At 37.5% G+C, this 18,395-nt stretch overlaps 1 protein-coding gene across 5 annotated transcripts in view; it reads right to left on the bottom strand.

The window, feature by feature from the left end:
* Positions 1-15,155, bottom strand: part of Thumpd2 (THUMP domain 2 tRNA and snRNA guanosine methyltransferase) — a 49,277-nt gene extending 34,122 nt beyond the window's left edge. For 2 of the 5 annotated variants that reach the window (XR_015453192.1, XM_004839341.4), the window contains exons 1-6: positions 15,001-15,154; positions 6,946-7,078; positions 5,185-5,594; positions 4,169-4,246; positions 2,068-2,120; positions 52-139 (exon numbers count right to left, since the gene is read on the bottom strand). Coding sequence is in view for 4 of the 5 variants with exons in the window: in XM_004839341.4 (XP_004839398.1) it covers positions 52-139; positions 2,068-2,120; positions 4,169-4,246; positions 5,185-5,594; positions 6,946-7,078; positions 15,001-15,126 (888 nt within the window). In the remaining variant the exon portion in view is untranslated. Of the gene's footprint in view, positions 1-51; positions 140-2,067; positions 2,121-4,168; positions 4,247-5,184; positions 5,595-6,945; positions 7,079-12,586; positions 14,787-15,000 lie in introns of those variants that run through there. The other 3 variants (XM_087216459.1, XM_021253766.2, XM_021253765.2) reach the window with 2 other exon arrangements.
* Between the last annotated feature and the right edge of the window lie 3,240 nt (positions 15,156-18,395).

The following is an 18,395-nucleotide window of genomic DNA, read 5'->3' as shown; positions in this document are numbered from 1 at the left end:
TAATTATAAAAAGGACTTTGCTATTAACAAGAATAAAAACATTTTCCTTACCTTAATTTCTGCAAGAGATGCCATTGCCCATGCAATGGTAGACCGCAGCCCAGCTGTCTTAATGTAGGTTCTGCTGGCTAAAGGAGCCCTACAAAGAAAAGACACTGATTACGTACCAACTATTATTTCTCTAATACTTTCTCTTATGAGCACTTGTCTAACAGCCAGTGTGACGTTTTAGAAAGGTAAGTTTTTTTAGATAGTTGAAATTTAAACTCTCTTCCAGGAAGAGCATTGCAAGTTCAAGGCCACCTGGGCTACACAGTGAGTTCAAGGTGAGCCTGAAATACATAGTGAGACCTTGTCTCAGGAAGACCAAAAAACAAACAAACACCACAGAGGAGGAAAATCTTTATTTCTTCCCACACAGAAGAATAAAGCTTCTCTTGCTATCCACAGTTATCAAGAGGTACATACCATTTTGTGACCTAGATGTTGCATAGCAAGCACAGCTGAATGGATGTTAACCCTCAAATTGGTTTTAAAAAAAATTCCTTTTGCTTGTACAAACCTATATTCCCAGCACTCTGGGATGCTGAGGCAGGAGGATTCCAAGATTGAGTCCAGCTCAGGCAACTTACCAACTGAGCAAATCAATATTTTAGATATTCATCTTTTTGGAGTGAAAAAGTATTAAAAAATGTTCATTGGGGCTGGGAAATTAACTCAGTGGCAGAGGTCCTGCTCAGCATTTGCAAAGGCCTAGGTTTCATTCCCAGGACTGACCTACTGTTTAACTGCTTTATGAATTCTTTAAAAACTATATTTCATATATTGCTTATTTTGCTAGTCTTTTCCTACTTTCATTTTGGTGACCATCAATAATTATAATGATTTCAATGCGATCATTTTTTATTCCTGCCTATCCTATCTGTTTGCTGTTTTATAAAGCCAAAATACTGCAGTTAAATCAATCAGTTTTATGAATCATTTCCAAGGGTTAAGGCTTGTGCTCCCAAAGGAAATGGAGTAGGACAGCCTAGAAACCTTATATACAGGGCAGGTTAGGTTTGGCCTGGAAGAACCTGTATGGTACTGGGGTAAGTGGGGGCCAAGGGAAACCACCAGGGCACTGGGGCAGATGGCAACCTCAGGAATCTTGATCCTTGGTGATAGAGATGCTTGTGGAGCCCACTGTAGACCAGCAGCTGGCAGGAACTCTATCGTACAATGTTCTCAGTACTGATAGTCAACTTCTAGTGCTCAACACTAGATAAAAGGCATTATAATAATTGCATCCTTTTTAAAAAAATTACAATTTAAGACTGTGGATGTATAAATATGAACTTAAGGCAAGTGCAGTAGCACAGGACTTTCCCAAACTTTGAAACATCCCATTGCCTAAATTCACCTGGAAAAAGGGTATGGAAGTTGCTCTATCATGTAAGCAGAATTATGAATATAAAATGTTTTGAAAATGCCATTCATATTTACATGTCCCCAAGAAAACTAGAAATCACTATTTTCATACAACTAGCTCCTTTTTCTTAAAGCACCTACAAAAAATACTTGTTGCACTGTGTAAGTTCAACAAATATTTAAAAAAAGAAATAAATTATTTGCACATATTATTATTAGTACTCTCCATGACTAGGAGACATCTGAAGAGAGGTTAAAAACTAGTGATAGTCTCTCACAATAGAAGAAAAATGGCAATAAAATCTGCAGAATGTTCAATGAATTTAAGGAACTATGTTTTACTTTATACAGATTAAAACGTCTAGCTTAAACATGGGCCTTTGAAAATCATTTCATAATATAGAAATAATTAGATATAATTTTCAGAGTTAATCATGTTATTGATGGATGCATATGAGCAAGTCCTTTACAGCTCTCCTGGTTAGATAAATCATATTCATCAAGCTCCATGAAAACATGGGTTAAGCAAGGAACTCAAATGCTTTGCCTTTACCCTTCTCTGTTACATCACTATTTCATGCTATAAATAAAAAGAATTATGTTCTTAAGTTTATAAACTCTTAGGGATAAACCTGAGGCTTAAAATACAATAGTTACCTGAACATAGGAATCCCTGCCACAGTGTAAATGTCATTTAAATGTACAAAGATCTGAAAGAACAAAGAAAGTTAGGGTGGAACAAGAAACTGCATTACCAAATTATTGACCAATTAAACTATTTTTTTTCAATTAAACCCTATATTTTAATAAGAAATTCTAGGGCCTGTCTGTCATATGTGGAAAAATGTTCCATATCTGTTTTCTTACAAAGAGGCAAATTAAATTTTACATATATTTCATAGAAAAATTCTGAGGTCAATTTCTCATATAAGTTATATGGAGAATCATGTTGCAAAGAACACGAGATCTTTCTTCTTTAGAGATTCTTTTCAATTATCACATCTGGATCAGGCTTCTCAGTATTTTTGGTCTGAGAAGGCTTCCTGAATCCCCCCAACTTTAACCCCAAGTAATACTGAAGGTCACAGAGGACTATCATAGGCTATAAATACCTTCATGGTAACAGAAAACGTTTTTAAGGTCAAATGTATGGTAGCAAGCATATCCTCTTCTCTCTCAATTATCTCTGGGTAAATTTCTGCCTCTATTTCCTTTCTACTCTTAGGCCATGCAGAGAATGTATATGCCTCAAGTTATCATTAGGAGCTCATGTGAATTTTAAAAGGTAGAATCTTTCTTACATTTGTAGTATTTTAAGGCTTAGAGAATATTCTAACTGACATTTTGAACCTTAACATTTGATCTCCAATACTTTATCCCAAAGGTTTTGTTTTGTTTTATTTGTGGCACTGGGGACCGAATGTAAGGCCTCACAGATGCTAGGCAAGCACTCTACCACTGAGATATACCTCCAGACTCCCAAGATTATTTTTAATATAAACAGTTTAATTACAATATTCTAAAACTGATGCATTTTCATCAAAAATTATCTGAAGTGACTCCATTTAGACATTTAATTCTTTGATTAGACATCACAGCTGAAGTTTCCAGTTTTATATACTATGCATTTTAGTAAAGTATTCATTAAAATTATTTTCTATTTATAATTTATACTGAAGATATGATACATTGATCTTGCTTTTACATATTAAATGCTAAGAACAGCTTCTCCCAATATAATTTTTTTCCTATTAATTTTGCAGAACAAAATTTGTTAAGATCTGATTCTATCAATTTTTAGTGACACATTTTAGTATATGTAATGTTATTAGTTTTGTTTTATATGATTTTTTCTACCAATTATAGCTATTGTTAATTGCATTAAATGGCTGGTAGGAATTAAATTTGCTGTTTTCATGAGCTAATCTATGAGAAAACTGTAGCCATAACCATGAGATGGAAGATGAAGGAGGATAGCAGGAGAGAAGCAAAGAGTTCTGGAAAGGTGATGAGAGAAACTCTAACATCAAAAACATTCAGGGGTCAAAATATTTTACATGAAAAATTGCATATGTACCAGGTATTACTTTTTAAAAAGGAAAAATAAAAAAATAAAATAACACAGTATTCTGATTTATTTGGTTCATCAACAGATACTCCGTGTAAATACTCCATGTAAATCTATATGACAAAGAACAAATTATGAATTAGTGGAATCATAAAAATGACTCGTTATCAGCTTTATAAGACAGCTTTCAAAATAAAGTGAAAAATATTTTTTGTTTCCCTGGGTATTTTCTCATTACCATGAAAAGATAAACATAATCCTCTAACCTTAAGAAAGCCACTATTAACAATGCCAATTGAATTCTATGCCAGGACATTTTTGTCATTCATTTTCTTTAAATAATAGCCAGGAATTCTTATTAAAGAAACTTATTAAGTGGTACAGAGATTGTAGGGTGCATCTATGAAACCTACCTCACAATAAATGCTTTTTTTTTCTTCAACTTTGACCAAATGACTCCATTCCAAGTTGTGTGTGTGCATGTGTATGCTTAGATAAAATAACACATTTTCACAGTGAAAATTACTAGCAAAATTATCTGCAGTTCTACTTTTAAAAAGGAAATAGCCTAATCCATGTGACATGCCTTTTAAAACTCTACAGTAAAGTTGAAAAGTACAATAAAATTAGGTGACGCTGTCTTTAAAGCATCAAGCTACATCTATACAAATTAAAACAAATATTCATTACCTCTAAATTTGGATTCCTCAAATCTGCTTTCCATCCAAACTGCTTCATAAGAGCAATCCCAATTATTCTTCCTACTTCCTAGAAAGTACCAGGTTATAGAAAAGAATATACTAAAAATGAAAAGTTTAAACGTAAGCAAAAACTAATGGCTTTATAGAAAAATTGAGTCAAATTATCTGATGGTAATTTAGCATTACAATATTAAAATATTACTCTAAGCCATTTTATGTTCAAAGCAGTAAGATTTAATTGACCTCCTTCACCCCCCAGTTTTACCCCTTGGTAATGATGTCTAATCATGTGTAATCTCTACTGCAATTCTAGGTATATGAATCTAGGTATTAGGTCAGACCCATAATCTGATAAATATAGTCACTCTAAATTGGAGGAAATGAATACAAGCAGAAATATGAACCATTTAGCTATTACCATCCTCTATGCTTAAAAATCTCCAGATCAGAATAGTTAGACTCTACCTTTAGGGTACACCTTACTAACCTTAGAAGGTTGTCTGCAGGACCCAGACTGGCCCTGTACAATACTGAATGCTCCAAGAGCCAACCAAAAAGGCTCTTTGATAGCAACTATGACGTCTCCCCATCCCTAGTATGTTGGGACCTCATGTGTATTTATGGTCTTAGTCCCAGTTTCAACTTTACATACAGGACCTGGTGCAGAGCAACCACTCTTACCAAGCACAGGAAGAACTCCCCAAAAGTTTAGGAACATGAAATCAGGATTTTCAAATGCAAAGGACATCTATGAATTTAAGGAAACTTTGAGAAGAAGGTAAAAGGCAGGTATTACATGGAATGGAGTACCTTCCTCTTAACCACTTGAGGCTAAGTTAAGGAAGATGCATGTTTGAAAGAAATATAACCATAAGAGATTAGGCCTAATTATTTGTCTGGGCCTGGTTGTTAGTTCTGTGGGAGGTTTGCATCCATCTCATTTTAAACCCTAAGAGTGACTAATTCTTTTAGAAAACCAGAGGCCACTTTGGGAGGCAGGCATACCTGTGAAGTAAAGACCTTTCCAATGGTTCCAGTGCAGCGACAAGAAACCCTGAAGGTTAAGTCTTCCTGGCTATGAGCACCAGCTGCTTTCTCTACCTCCTTCTGAATTTCTTCTTTTTCAAGTTTATCTCTTCTAGTGGTAGAATCTCTTTGCTCCAGTGTATCTTCTGTTTGTTCTTCCAGCTGGCATTCCCTATGATTCTCTTCAATCTTTTGGATTTCTTCTGTTTTTAATTTCTTAGCAATGATGGTTTCATTTTCTCTCATTTTTCTTTTTGGTGGTTTAGCATCCCTCTGAGAAAGTTCTTCTCTTACACCAAGTTTAAGAAGATTCTTCCAAGTTGAAATGGCATCCAACCAACTTCTAGGATCATTGTTTACAAGTTGTTGTACTTCATTAAGTATTTTTCCTAAATAAATAAAATCTGTTTATCCTATCTTGAAGCTTTAAAGATGATCTATTATATTCTCTGTCTCAAACTGCCATTATCTTTTTTTTTTAAAACATAAATTCTGTTGAACTTCTACATAAATAAAACTTCACATTCATTTGGGAATTTGTATAATTTATTATAAGAATACTGTATAGAATAAAGTTCATTCCTTTATATACAGCATTAAAATTGTATTGAAATTCAATTACCTGCTAATACTTGAACAAACCACTTATCTTACGATAATATATATCTCTCATCAACATATGCATAGACCTAGAGTGTATATTGATTTTTAAAATAATGGTGATCTTGTTTATAAAAATTAAGGTTAAAAAAAGAATTAATTACAAAACACAGCTCAGAAACACAGCAGCTGAATCCTGGGCCTATTTCATTTTAGACCATATAATATTAGCATAAATCTTAAAATAAGACACAATAGAGTAAAACTTCCAAAAATAATTCATTCATGACTTAGGGACTACCAGCATGCTCAGTAAAATTCAATCTTTTCTTGATGATGAAGGGTCATCAAAATGATCTAAAAGTTATTACTGTAGCTTCCTAAAGATGAGGTGTATGAAATATTGGGCTGAAATTATAATTGACCTCACTGTATAATACCTTGGGGTTTAGTTTAATTTTTCCTGCTGGTCTTGATTTCTTGTCATTTGTACCCTTCTTGAAATAGTTTATTATAGGCTATACAATGACGCGATCTCTTGTGCACACTGGCACTGGCAACTGGACTGAAGTTTAAGGCAGTTGTTAATCCTGCAGTGCCCAACCCTTTTTTGGACATTAATCAAGATCCTTAAATTATTTTCACAGCCTATTTACAAAGTGAGGGTATGGGTAAGAATCTTAGGTCCCTTTTTACAAATGAATATAAGTTTACTGAAAACATTTTAAGTTCTTAGAATTAGGAAATTTTACCATGCAATATTTTCCAATTATATCACTCAGTTAAACTTTATGAGGTGATAGTTTTTACCAATTTATTGTTAAAATAATGCATTTCGAGTTATTACATACTTCTAAATACAAATAAATGCAACTGACTGCATTTACCTCTAAGATGCTATCAGATCATAATTCACAAAGATGGCCTGGCACACTAAACTTTCGGAAGGCAGGCAGCAGGTCACAAAGAAGAGATAGATTCTAATACAATTACACGGTAATAGGAAATACAGAAAGATACATAACTGATGATGCCACATGTATGAATGAATCATAAAAATGTAAAATGTAATTATTATTTTCCAGAAAACTCAGAATACAACAAATCACGTGGTTATAAAGCAACAGAAATATACCGTACCTTTACTTGAAGAAGCAGTAAATGGAAACAGCTTTTTAATCAGCAAAAATAATCTTTCAGCAGATTTTAATTTCTTCAGCATATTCAAATCAGAACAGGTAGTGAAAAAAACCTTTCCTGAAACATATTCAACCTAGAGACAGACAGATAGTAAAGTAAACCAGTGTCAGAATAAGAACCATTTTCGTACCCCTTAATAGATTAAGGCATATTCTCTAGATCAATGATGATGAATCTTTTAGAGCTTTCAATGATACAAACAGCCTGCTGCAGCACGTGTGCCATAGATTTGTCACTACTGCTTTAGACTAACAATAAAAAATGATCACTTCTGTCTGAAGCATCTATATTTGTTAGGGACCTACACTAGGTACTCCAAATATATGCTCCCCCTATCCTTATTTGCAAGCCATGAAGGATTTCATTATGGCCATTTTACATATCAGGAAACTGAAGTTTAGGTTAGTTTAATCTGTATAAGGTTACATAGGGACCAAGATCATAGTTTCTCTGTGTCTACCTCTTATAAAGTACACATATATATACTGGTAGAAAAATGGAACACAAAATACTCAGAACTTATGTTACCAAACCTCAAGCACAATTTAAAAGTGGGCAAAAGAAAAAGTATAATGCATAGGACAAATTAGGTACCTAGCCCAAGGTAGATATGTATTAACCATCTGCCAGTGGTCTACCAGGAGGTGTATAGCATATATCTTGAATATAATGCAACAGAATATACTGACATAGAAATTAAAATATAAAATTTATAAGACAATATCCTGAATCCCAGAAAAAAACCCCAGAGTTTTAATTTTAGAATGCACCGAGGTTATAAGTACTATAAATCTGGAAGCTACTGAACATGAAGCCAACATTACTAAAATCCTGGGGAAGAATCCTGCAGGACTTGGGAAGAGGGATTTGAACAAAAAGAACAAGTTGCAGATGGAGATTCTGGAGAGAAAACCTGGCTGAGGCAACTTCTGATGTATTATGTTGATTGATAGTGTTGGGTGGATGGATGGCATGGCTGAGGTCAGCTTGATATACGGTCATGAAATTTTGAGTATCACAGATGGTAATGGTCAGCCATCATAGAATTCTGATGAAAATGATAACAGAACTGAATTAGCTGGCAGAAAAAATTACTTTGGAAGAGGCATAAAAGACTGAGTATAGAATGTGATGCTGGAGGGAGAAGCAGATTACTAAGGAAGAAATGATGAGACACTTGGCTGTAGGAAATGGATAGAGGCAAGATAAATGTATCAAGCAAACTGGCTTTAAAAACAGGACAAGTATGTAGTAAAGGCAGGGAAGACAGGAAATACAAGGAGCACTGACTCATAGGGAGCCTAATGTGTGTGGCAAATGGTGGTCAATACCAATGGAACCCTAAACCTTTCAGAACCAACCCAGCTTTCTTAAATTCAGGATGGATGTGCTTTGTCTTGAAATTCTCCTTTTAGCAGTAGCCATATGCTGATGGACGTTAAGTTATCTCCTAAGTATCAGGGAATTTGGGATAACCCATAGGCTATGGTTTGGATATGGATTGAGTGCATTCCCCAGGGCTCCTGTGCAGGAAGCCTGGTCTGCAATGTGGTCATCTTGAAAGGTGGTAAAAGCTTTAAAAGGTATGGTCAGTGAGAGGTGACCAGGTCAGGGCCACTCTTGGAAGGGATTATCAGGGAGTGGGCTGGGTCTCATGGAAGATTACTTCCTAGAAAAGCAGGTTTTAGAAGAGCAAATGTGGCTCTTTCCCACTCTCTCATTTTCTCATTCGCATACACACATGCCCCTTCCACTTGTGGTGGGTTCCCTTTCTGCTTCTTGGCCATCTGTGATACAGTCAGGGTGGCCCTTGTCAGGTACTGGAAACATGCTGTTTGAACTGTCCAGCCACCTCAGTAGTGCGCCAGATAAGCCTCTTTTCTTTATATACTACCCAGTGTCAGGCATTCTATTATAGCAAAACAGAACACACGAGACAGTATGTGTTTACATAGTTACAATTTATGGGAACCTGAAGCCTAAAGAGTTTGTTTTGTTTTGATTCTGGCATGGTCTATTTGAACTTTTGAGTTGGTAATTTTTAGGGTTAATACTCTAGGTTGATGAAGGAGAGCTCCCTGCTGAGGAAGGCAGGCCTACGATGACATCACTTAAAACCCAATAACTTAGGTATTAGTAGTGCAGATGACCAAGACAGATGGAGGAACAGATGATGACATTGTGGGGGAAAAATAGGAGTGAGAAGAATGTTTAGAAATCAGTCTTTAAGGGGATGGTGAGTAACCCAAACAAGAACTGTTTTCTAGAATTTCTTTCTTTTTCATTACACAGGTGATATTTTATATACTAAATACATATCTCAAAATGTTCAGTTCTTGAAACAAAGTAACTTTTAAAAAATTCAGATTTTGCTGGAGATTTAGCTCAGTGGTGCCACTGCCTTCCTCACAAACGCAAGGTCCTGAGTTTGATCCCTGGTACCAAAAAAAAAAAAAAAATTCAGATTTTGTTACCTGGCAAAAGAATATAGCTAATATTACAGCCATCACAAAACAATTTAACACTTACAATACCTTGCCAAGATTCTGAAGAAATTGAACTGTTTTATTAAAAATGTATAGTTTTAATATTTAAGACCTAAAAACAAGTATACTGATACAAGCAGATTCTAGGCCAATGATTTTATCTAGTAGTCTGTGATAAAGACATTGATTTATAATTCCTTACTTATATAAAAATTTTACTGTTTTTATTTACATATTAAGAAAAACATTTTATACATTTTCTCTGAAAATATCCTCTTTTTAAAAAGAAATGTTTCTACAAAGAACATGACTATCACTTAAGAAAACCTAATGTATTTTTAATGTTTTAATGTTTAATGTATTTAAGGCTTCAAATTATAAGATGAATCACAAGATGTGTTGATGCCCTAAAATACCCAATACACTCTCAAAACCAAATTTAGCAATGCTATTCTCTTTGAAAATTAACACAAGGCCTACATTCTTTTTAGAAGTAATAAGCACATAATCTGAAGTAGTTTACTAAATTGTAAGATAGTCATTGTGAGAATCACATAATCAGAGATGAACACACATGGATTATTCTTTGTGAAGACTGCACTACATCTGAAAGAAGTAGGGAAATTGAATTTGGGTAATAATGATTTTGTCAATTGCTGAAGCTAGTATTTCCCAATGTTTTCAGTTTATTGCTTATAACTGACCATATTCAGTTACAGTACTTAGGGAGAAATATAGCATTTAAAAATAGTTTATTTTAACATTTGCTCTTGAAAATTTATTTTTTTTTCCATTTGGAATTAGATTATAATAAAGTGTCTAAAACCAGCTGTTTTTATGCCTAACATTTTTTTTTTTGTTTTTTTTTTTTGTGGTGCTGAGGATGGAACTGGGACTTGGGCATGCTAGGCAACTATGCCTAATGTTTCTAAGATGAAATAACAGCTCTATTAGCTGTTAGCATATCTAAGTAGCTAGCATTTTTTCCCTCCTTTAAAATTCATGGACTCAAGTTCCATCCAAAGGTTAAAAGTTTAAATCTAGGCAAAAACATATAGTATCACTAGGAGGTGCCAAAACTCTCCTAGTTCCACAGATGTCATTCAGTTTTAGAACAAAATTTAAAATATCAAGTGATGTGTTAATGTGGTGTTTAAGTTTATTTTGGTTTGTTTTAGAATTTGGTTCAATCAAAAAATAAATTTCATTTGATTTCCCAAAAGGCATTCAATCTAAAGGGAATACAGAGACTCTTGAAAAAGGCAACCTTTTGCAATCATCCCACTAGAGGACAATAACTACCAAATAACCTGACTATCTGCTTAGCTCTAACCCCCTGTCTATTCCTACTGTCATGACACCATTAAAAAACGGAAAATTGTTTGGCCTATTCAGGACTTGGGTTAATGGTCTTTGATATGTGGATTTATAAAGCTCAATGAATCAATTGACAAGATCTTTCTTATATGTTGGCATTAGAGACATCTCTATTACATTCAATGCTACCTTAAATAGAACTATTCCTATTATCATTTGTACAGTAAATACTATTTAATACAACATTATTATAAAGAAAAGCTTAATTTTGTTTTATATAATTTATATTACATAATTTAATATAATTTAAAATATATAACTTAATATGTGATTTTTAATGTAATTTAAAAAATACTCAGGCACCTACAAAGAAGTTTGCCTCAACATTGAGGGGTGGAGAAGATTAAACCTCAATCTGAAGAAGTGCTAGATTCAACCTTCAGAATTCTAAAGTACAGAAAGTACAGAGGATAAAGTGCAATTGCTTGCCCCCCCACCCCCCCCCCCCCCGCAAAAAAAAATCTGTGTGTTGGAAACTTCACCACCAGGGCAGTGTTGGGAGGTGGGAGCTTTAAGAGGAGGTTAGGTGTTGAGGTCTCTGCCCTCACGAATGGATGGATGAATGCAGTGTTACTGCAGGAGTGGGTTAGTTCTCCTGAGAGTGTGCTTGTTATAAACCGAGTTCAGCTTTCTCTTCTGTGGCCATGTGTGCTCTGGTTTTTCCACCAGGTGATGCCTTCTGCCATGTTACAAGGCAACACAAAGACCCTCAGCAGATTGGGTGTCTCGATCTTGGACTTCCCAGCCTCCAGGACTATAAGAAATACATTTCTTTTCTGTATAAATTACTCGGTCTGTAGTATTCTGCTATAGCAATGCAAAAACGGTGAGCGCATAGGGGAGCATGTCAAACTACACCATGGAATTGCGACTGGTAAATCTACACCTGGGGAAACAGTACTGAGAACTCTCTGCAGTGAGGGAAATGTTCTATATACCCTATGCTGTTCAATACATGTGCAGTTTCTGAGCAACTAAAGTGGAAAAGTGACATCTTATTTGATTTGACTTTAAATTTTAATTTAAATAACCACTGTGGTTAATGGTAACCCTACTGGACATCACGGTCAGAGCAGGAGTCAGAAAACTAGTTCAGGTGAGTGAAGACTAGCTTTTCTATTCTTAAAAAGATGTAAATACAACAACAAAGAAGAGTATGTAACTAGAACCATATGTGATTTGGGAAGCCTAAAATATTTACTATGTGGCCCATTGCAGAAAAACCTTACTGACTCACGGTCTAGACTATAAAACACACAACACAGCTTCTTTAACCCTGATTCAAATACACAAACTTAAAAACAAAAGTGACACTTATGAGACATGTTGCAATGTGAATAATGACTAGGTGTTTGACAAGGAATTATTTTTAGCCGTAATAGTGATAACGTGACTTGCGTTTTTATGAGCCTTTATCTCCTTTATATTATACTATATATTGTGCTATAAAAAAGAGTCCTTATAACTTAGAGATATGTGAGTAAATTTTTACAGATGAATGGTTCCTAGATTTTGCTACATGGGGTGAAGAGCGGCAGGAGGTGTGAATGTGGCAGAATTTTATCATGGGCTGCTATTTGTTACAATTGGTTGATGGGAATGCCAAGTTCACCATACTATTGTTTCTGTACATGTATGAAATTCTCCATGAAAAAAAAGCTAAAAAGAATGCACTGGAAATGCTCTACTGTAAGCTGTGTGCTGGAGGATGTACCCACCTCAGAGTCACCTGGGAAGGGAGCATGTTTTCCTGTTCAAATGCAAACGTCTGTGCTCATCAGCAGCCCTACTGAGAGAAAAGCTTTTGGATCTGACACCCAAGGAAATGCAATTTCAACAAGCTCTCCCAGTGATTCTTACGTTCACTAAAATTGGAAAACCACTGATTAAAATTGAGTGATTACTTCATAAAAGTAAACAATCACTTCTGAACTAATTTGTTTTGTAAATCCAGATTTTTGAATATTAATTTTTTGAATCAAACTAAAGTTTGATTTCTGTGCAACTCATTCAAGAAGAACGAACCTTTATTTAGCACCTGTGTTCACCACACATTGTGCAACCTACGCTGTCTAGCATAATTTTAATGTCCAAAGTCACAACTCTGCTAAAGGAAAATGTCTGATTTGAACATGTCTTTTGATTCTACAGCCCATATGCTCTTCACCAGGGTGTACAGAAATAACCTCCATCCAGTGTTACCGGGCAGTTTCCCACACTACAGTTGGCTCTGTCTTCAGGTTCCACAACTGTGAATGCAACTGATCTCAGAAGGAAAATATTTAGAGAAAACCTGTATGTACTGAACAGGAGAGACTGTTTTGCATCATTACTCCTTAAACAATACAGTATAACAACTATTTACATAACAGTTACATTGTATTAGGTACTATGAGTAACCTAGAGATGATTTAATGTATTTGGGAAGATAGTGTAGGGTATATGGAAATATTACACTATTTTATAAAGGGTACTTTTACGAATTTGGGTACCCGAGGAGGGTCCTGGAATCAATTCCCACTCAGATACCAGGGGACAACAGTATCTTAGCTTAGTAGTAACACTCTTGGCCTTCAAAGCTAAGAAGAGATTCAGATCCAAGTCCTCATCCCACCGCTTGGTGCCAGTTTTTTCTTTTATCTTTGTAAAACAGAGGTCAAAATGACCTACCCATAGCAGGGTTTTGAAGATTAAATCATAACAGGTACACAGTGTCAAATATTTTAAAAACTTAGCAAATGTCATTTGCTATCCTTATTACCTCAGAGCGCTTTAACTTTGAGAGTTCACTTTATGTTTGAGCAGCTGGGATGGAATTTGAGGAGTTATTTGTTCAGATCTCATTTCCAGGTGTATCTATCCCTAAAATACACAAGAACAGAATATGGAAATTCTCTTGACATTTAACTACTTTGCATCGTCAAGAAGTTTTTCCATATTCTTCGTGCTAAAAGTTTCTTGCATCTCTTTATCTTTAGAAAAGATGAGCAAGCAGCTCTAGAGGATCCTTTTGTTAATAATCCAACAAATCAAGCCTTCCACTTTTGTACCAAGCACTCTAACACTTAAAAGCAAACACACACACAGCAGTGTGATACTATGTTTGGTCACATAGTGTGGGTTGAACATGATTATACACTCATATCTGACTTTACAGCTTGGATTTTAATCTCACCTTTGCCATAACTTTAAATAACATTAACATTAGATTTATAAATAACATTATATTTATCTGTGCTTTATTTTCCTTCTTGGTTAAGTGCGGAATACCTAGTTCATAGCACTGTAAAAATTAAGCAAGGAATACAGCGTAAGGATCTAGGAGCATGTGCCTGACACATAAAATACTTGATAAACGCCAGCAATTATTATTATAAGCTGAGACTGTTTGCGATCAGCTAAAAGGCAGGCAGTCTAACACGACTGATGCCATTCTTCATGAGTGTCCCAGACTTACCCTATCCTAATCCCCTCCTCCTTCAACTGCAGAAACTCCTCTGTGCGCTTCCAACAGTAGGAGTTCCCACAGGGATAGTGCGATCAATTTGGTTTACAAGTCGTCCTTTCCCAAAAACATCTTCCACGCGGTCACATATACTCAAGATACCTTCTCTGTTACATCTTTTTCCTCTTCAAGAACCAGCTCAGCCAGCGCTGGCATCTCAAGGGCTTTAAAAACTTGTTCGTTTCGCTGCAGTTAGCAGGCGATACTCACGAGGCTTGCAAGAGTGTATTATTTTCCTAGTTACTGTTACTACAAACTTCCGGTGTACTTTACATATCCTGTATCATTTAAACCACAACAGGTAAAACTAGTCAGGAAACTAACAGTATTCAAGCTACCGAACTTGAAGATTTGAGGGAGGATTCCCACTCTGACAGCTCTCCTATTACGGGCTCTATTTAGTACTTGTTAAAAGAGAATCCAAGAAATAACATCCCTCAACTTGGGCCCCGACGGACCTGGGGGCAGAGAACGGCCCGGGGCTCCTCCCAGGCCTCGGGGACTCGCCTGTCGCGGTCACGCTCCGGGGCGGGGACCTGGCCGGGCGGCTCTGGGATCTGGTACCGGAGCTCGCGTCGCCTGGCGGGCGCTGGCGGGGACAGGGGGACCACAGCCAGGCCGACTCACCTGCGTGGCCGCCAGTCGCACCCGCACCTCGCGCATCAGGAACGGCTCCAGGCCGCGGCCTGCGGTGCAGAAGAAGCGGGCGCCCCCCGCCGGCCCAGACCCTGGCTCTGCGCGCGCCGCCGCCATGGTGCTGGGCGCGGCTCCGCGGCTCCGTCACGTGGGCTCGGGGCGCGCTCCCGCACTCTCCGGGACGCGCGGGGCCGGGCTCCTGGAGCCGAGACCACCAGTCAGCAGCAGCGGCCCCTGCGGGTCTCTCGGTGAACTACACCGAGTCTTTTCCATGAGCAAGGCATCGTGGTGACAGGAACATTTCAAAAGCCCAGTCCTAAACTTCTCCCGAGACCTTCCATTTTGGAAAATTCTTTCATTTTTTCTTCCACATTGTTTTCTTTATCTGTTGCCATAGCTCTTTCCACCTTCCCTGTGCTTTTGGGTTGATTCTCAGGTCTATGTGGGGAGCTGAGGAGTAGATGGTGGTAAAGGCAGAGGCCCGGGTATATCCTCGCTGTCCACTCCGCAGCAAGAAGGGCTCTGCACCTCGCTTCCGGACGGATGCAGAGCTGGGCAGGGGCTGCAGTCTTGTGCAGCCTGCCTCCCCTTACCTTCCCCTCTTTCCCCTTCTCAGGTCCTTCTCCCTCCGGGAGTCTGGGTCAGCAAGGTCAGGGCTACTGTTGCTCCAGCCCTGCAGTCTTGGGCATTTGTTCACTTTTGGGCCCGGCTACAGTGGATCACATCCACCGACGCCCTTCACAAAATCCTTGTGACGATTTGGGACAGGAGGGGTTCTACCTCTTTAGGGAGAAAATAATTGGTTTTCTGGGAGAGAGTTACTTAGACCCCCCCCCCCCCATTACTCATATTCTTTCCTGTATCATTTCTTCTGATTATTAAAAAAAAAAAAGAGCCTCTACTGAAAAAGAACCACGGATCCCTGTAGATGAATTTAGCACATCCAGCTGTGATTTCCTGTTTGAATGTTACATATTTAACAAGCAGGAAATTGGAAGTCAACAGGAACGATTGATTGTAGAACAGATAGACTTTTTTTTTTTTGGTACCAGGGATCGAACTCAGGACCTTGCACTTGTGAGGCAGGCGCGGTGCCACTGAGCTAACCCAGCCCGAACGGATACTTTTAAGTGGGAATGTTTTAGGAATATAGGGCAAGACACTTGCTTCGAAATGTCTCCCTATTTTGATGCCATTGACAGTTCCTTTAGTTCTTAAAAACACAGCACTTAGCTACTTAGTATTAGAGTACAGGTGCTTCAGGTTGTGAGAACCTTGAGGAGGGGTAGCGCCATTCATCCTGGCATCTGTAGTGACACGGGCTTCCACCCCAAAGGCTTAGTCTCTGTATTCAGAATTGGGTAGACCATAATCAAAAGAAGACGGACACATGAGGTCTCAGCTAAGAGGATTTAGCTATAACCATCATATCAGCAGGGGCCTTTATGAACAGAATGTGGGAACAAAGATAAGTGAGGCCAATCAAGTAGAAAAGTAGGCTATTAAAGGATAGGAGGACCCCAAACATAACCTCCTTCACGACTCTTCTTACTTCTCCTCTTCCTCATCATCTCCTCTGTCCTCCTCATACACTTGACAAATAACATTTCTTACCCAGGAATATTCCTCAGAATTACCGGGTGTCATGTTGCCACTCCCTCTCCTGTATGCTGGAACAGTTGAGTAGGGTTGGTGACAAGCACTGGCCAAGGAGATTAAGACCCATTGCTAAATACCAACCAATGTCCGCTGCCAAGTTCTTCAAAATACCCACTATTTTCCTTCTCCTAGGCCCGAACATTGTCACCTTGGCCTGGAGCACTTGTCTCTTCCGTTTGTTTTTTCTTTAAGGCTAAGCTAGAATGACACCCCTAGAACGAACACCTGTGATATTCTTTCCTGCTTCTCTTGTATACTTTTCCTTTTATAATATTTTATACCTTTGGCATTTATCCATCTGTATATATTACTGAAGACATAGCAGTGTGTCAGCTCATTTGACAAGGGCCCAGCCTTGGAGGTAATGGGAGGTAATGGTGATGAGGCTGGACAGCTGAGAGAGACAGATAAAGGGTATGGATACAATATGATGTGTGGTAACTAAGGAAAGCACTTGGGCCCTGCACACAGTGGCCGCTTAATAAAGGACATTGAATAAATGAACTTGCTCTGAAGTTCAGTGAGCCTTTGTCTCTTTCCCCTTTGATCTTTGCCAGGGTATTGTCTGTCCTATGAGGCCCAGCTTGTCAAAGTAGCCAGAACATAATCATGTAATCTAGGTTTTACCTGTGAGGCTCACATGACTTAGATATTAGTGCCTTGGGGCAAGACTCTTCCTGGAACTCATTTTGTTTCCTGGGGGTACTGGAGGAATGTCTTGTCTTCAGGGCCAGCCTCGATGGCTGAAGGTCAAAGTAATGCTGCTAAGAAGGTGGCAGGGGCATCAGTTTCTAAAAGCATAGCCTCTAGGTTATTTTTACCCAGGTTTGGGGTAACTAACTAACTTAAAACTAACTAACTTACTCTGCTTCTCTCTCTGAGATTTATGTTAGCCTACATCTCCTCCCCATGCATTTCTAAGCACTGTGTAGGTATGGTGAACTCCTGCCCACACAAGCTCACAGTGACTTGTAAGCAGCACTTTTTGTTGTTGCTATTGGAATTCAATTGCACTGTGACATTGTGGTAAAACCCTAGATACAGACAAACAAATCTGTCACACAGTACATTCCTACTAAGTAGAGCAAAAGAGCATCTGCATATCTTTATAACTGCAACTGCAAACCATTGGGAAAAAAACTTGTCATATACTGATCATTAAAACCATTTATATGCACACAGTAGTCACCTAGAGTGAAGCTTCTTTGAACATACAGTCAGAAAAGAGAACATGCAGCAGAAAATTGTTGATTAGTATATGTCAATACTATCTTTAAAATGTTACTAGCTGATTAGTGTTTATATCACTCTAGGTGTAATGTAGCATCAAAATTCTAAAGGTGTAATCTTTATGCACTGATCTAGAGAGGCAGGTCTTTTTATGGGTTATCTTGGCTTTATGTATGCAGTGTGTAGAATTATTTTGATGTACAAATACAGTCAAGTATTCCCAGCACCTTTTATGAAGACTGTGCCATATATTTAATGCATATTTCAGAACACTAGGCTATTTGATGTGATTTTATTTGTTAAACTATATTTTGAACCTATAAAATTGTATCTGTATCTGAGAAACCCTTATAATGCCCCAGTTGGAAGAGAGTGGAAATTGTTTCTTTGATACATTTGTTGAGTGATCTAATGACTGAATCTGCAATATTCTTCAGTTTACTTGAATGAACTATATTGCCTAAATAAAATAAGTTATTTTCTTCTAACAGTTATCT

Source organism: Heterocephalus glaber, unplaced genomic scaffold (assembly GCF_053883595.1).
Source record: "Heterocephalus glaber isolate CG9 unplaced genomic scaffold, H.glaber_assembly_v1.0 deba00001457, whole genome shotgun sequence".
NCBI lineage: Eukaryota > Metazoa > Chordata > Mammalia > Rodentia > Bathyergidae > Heterocephalus > Heterocephalus glaber.
This window is presented reverse-complemented; position numbering and strand designations above follow the sequence as displayed.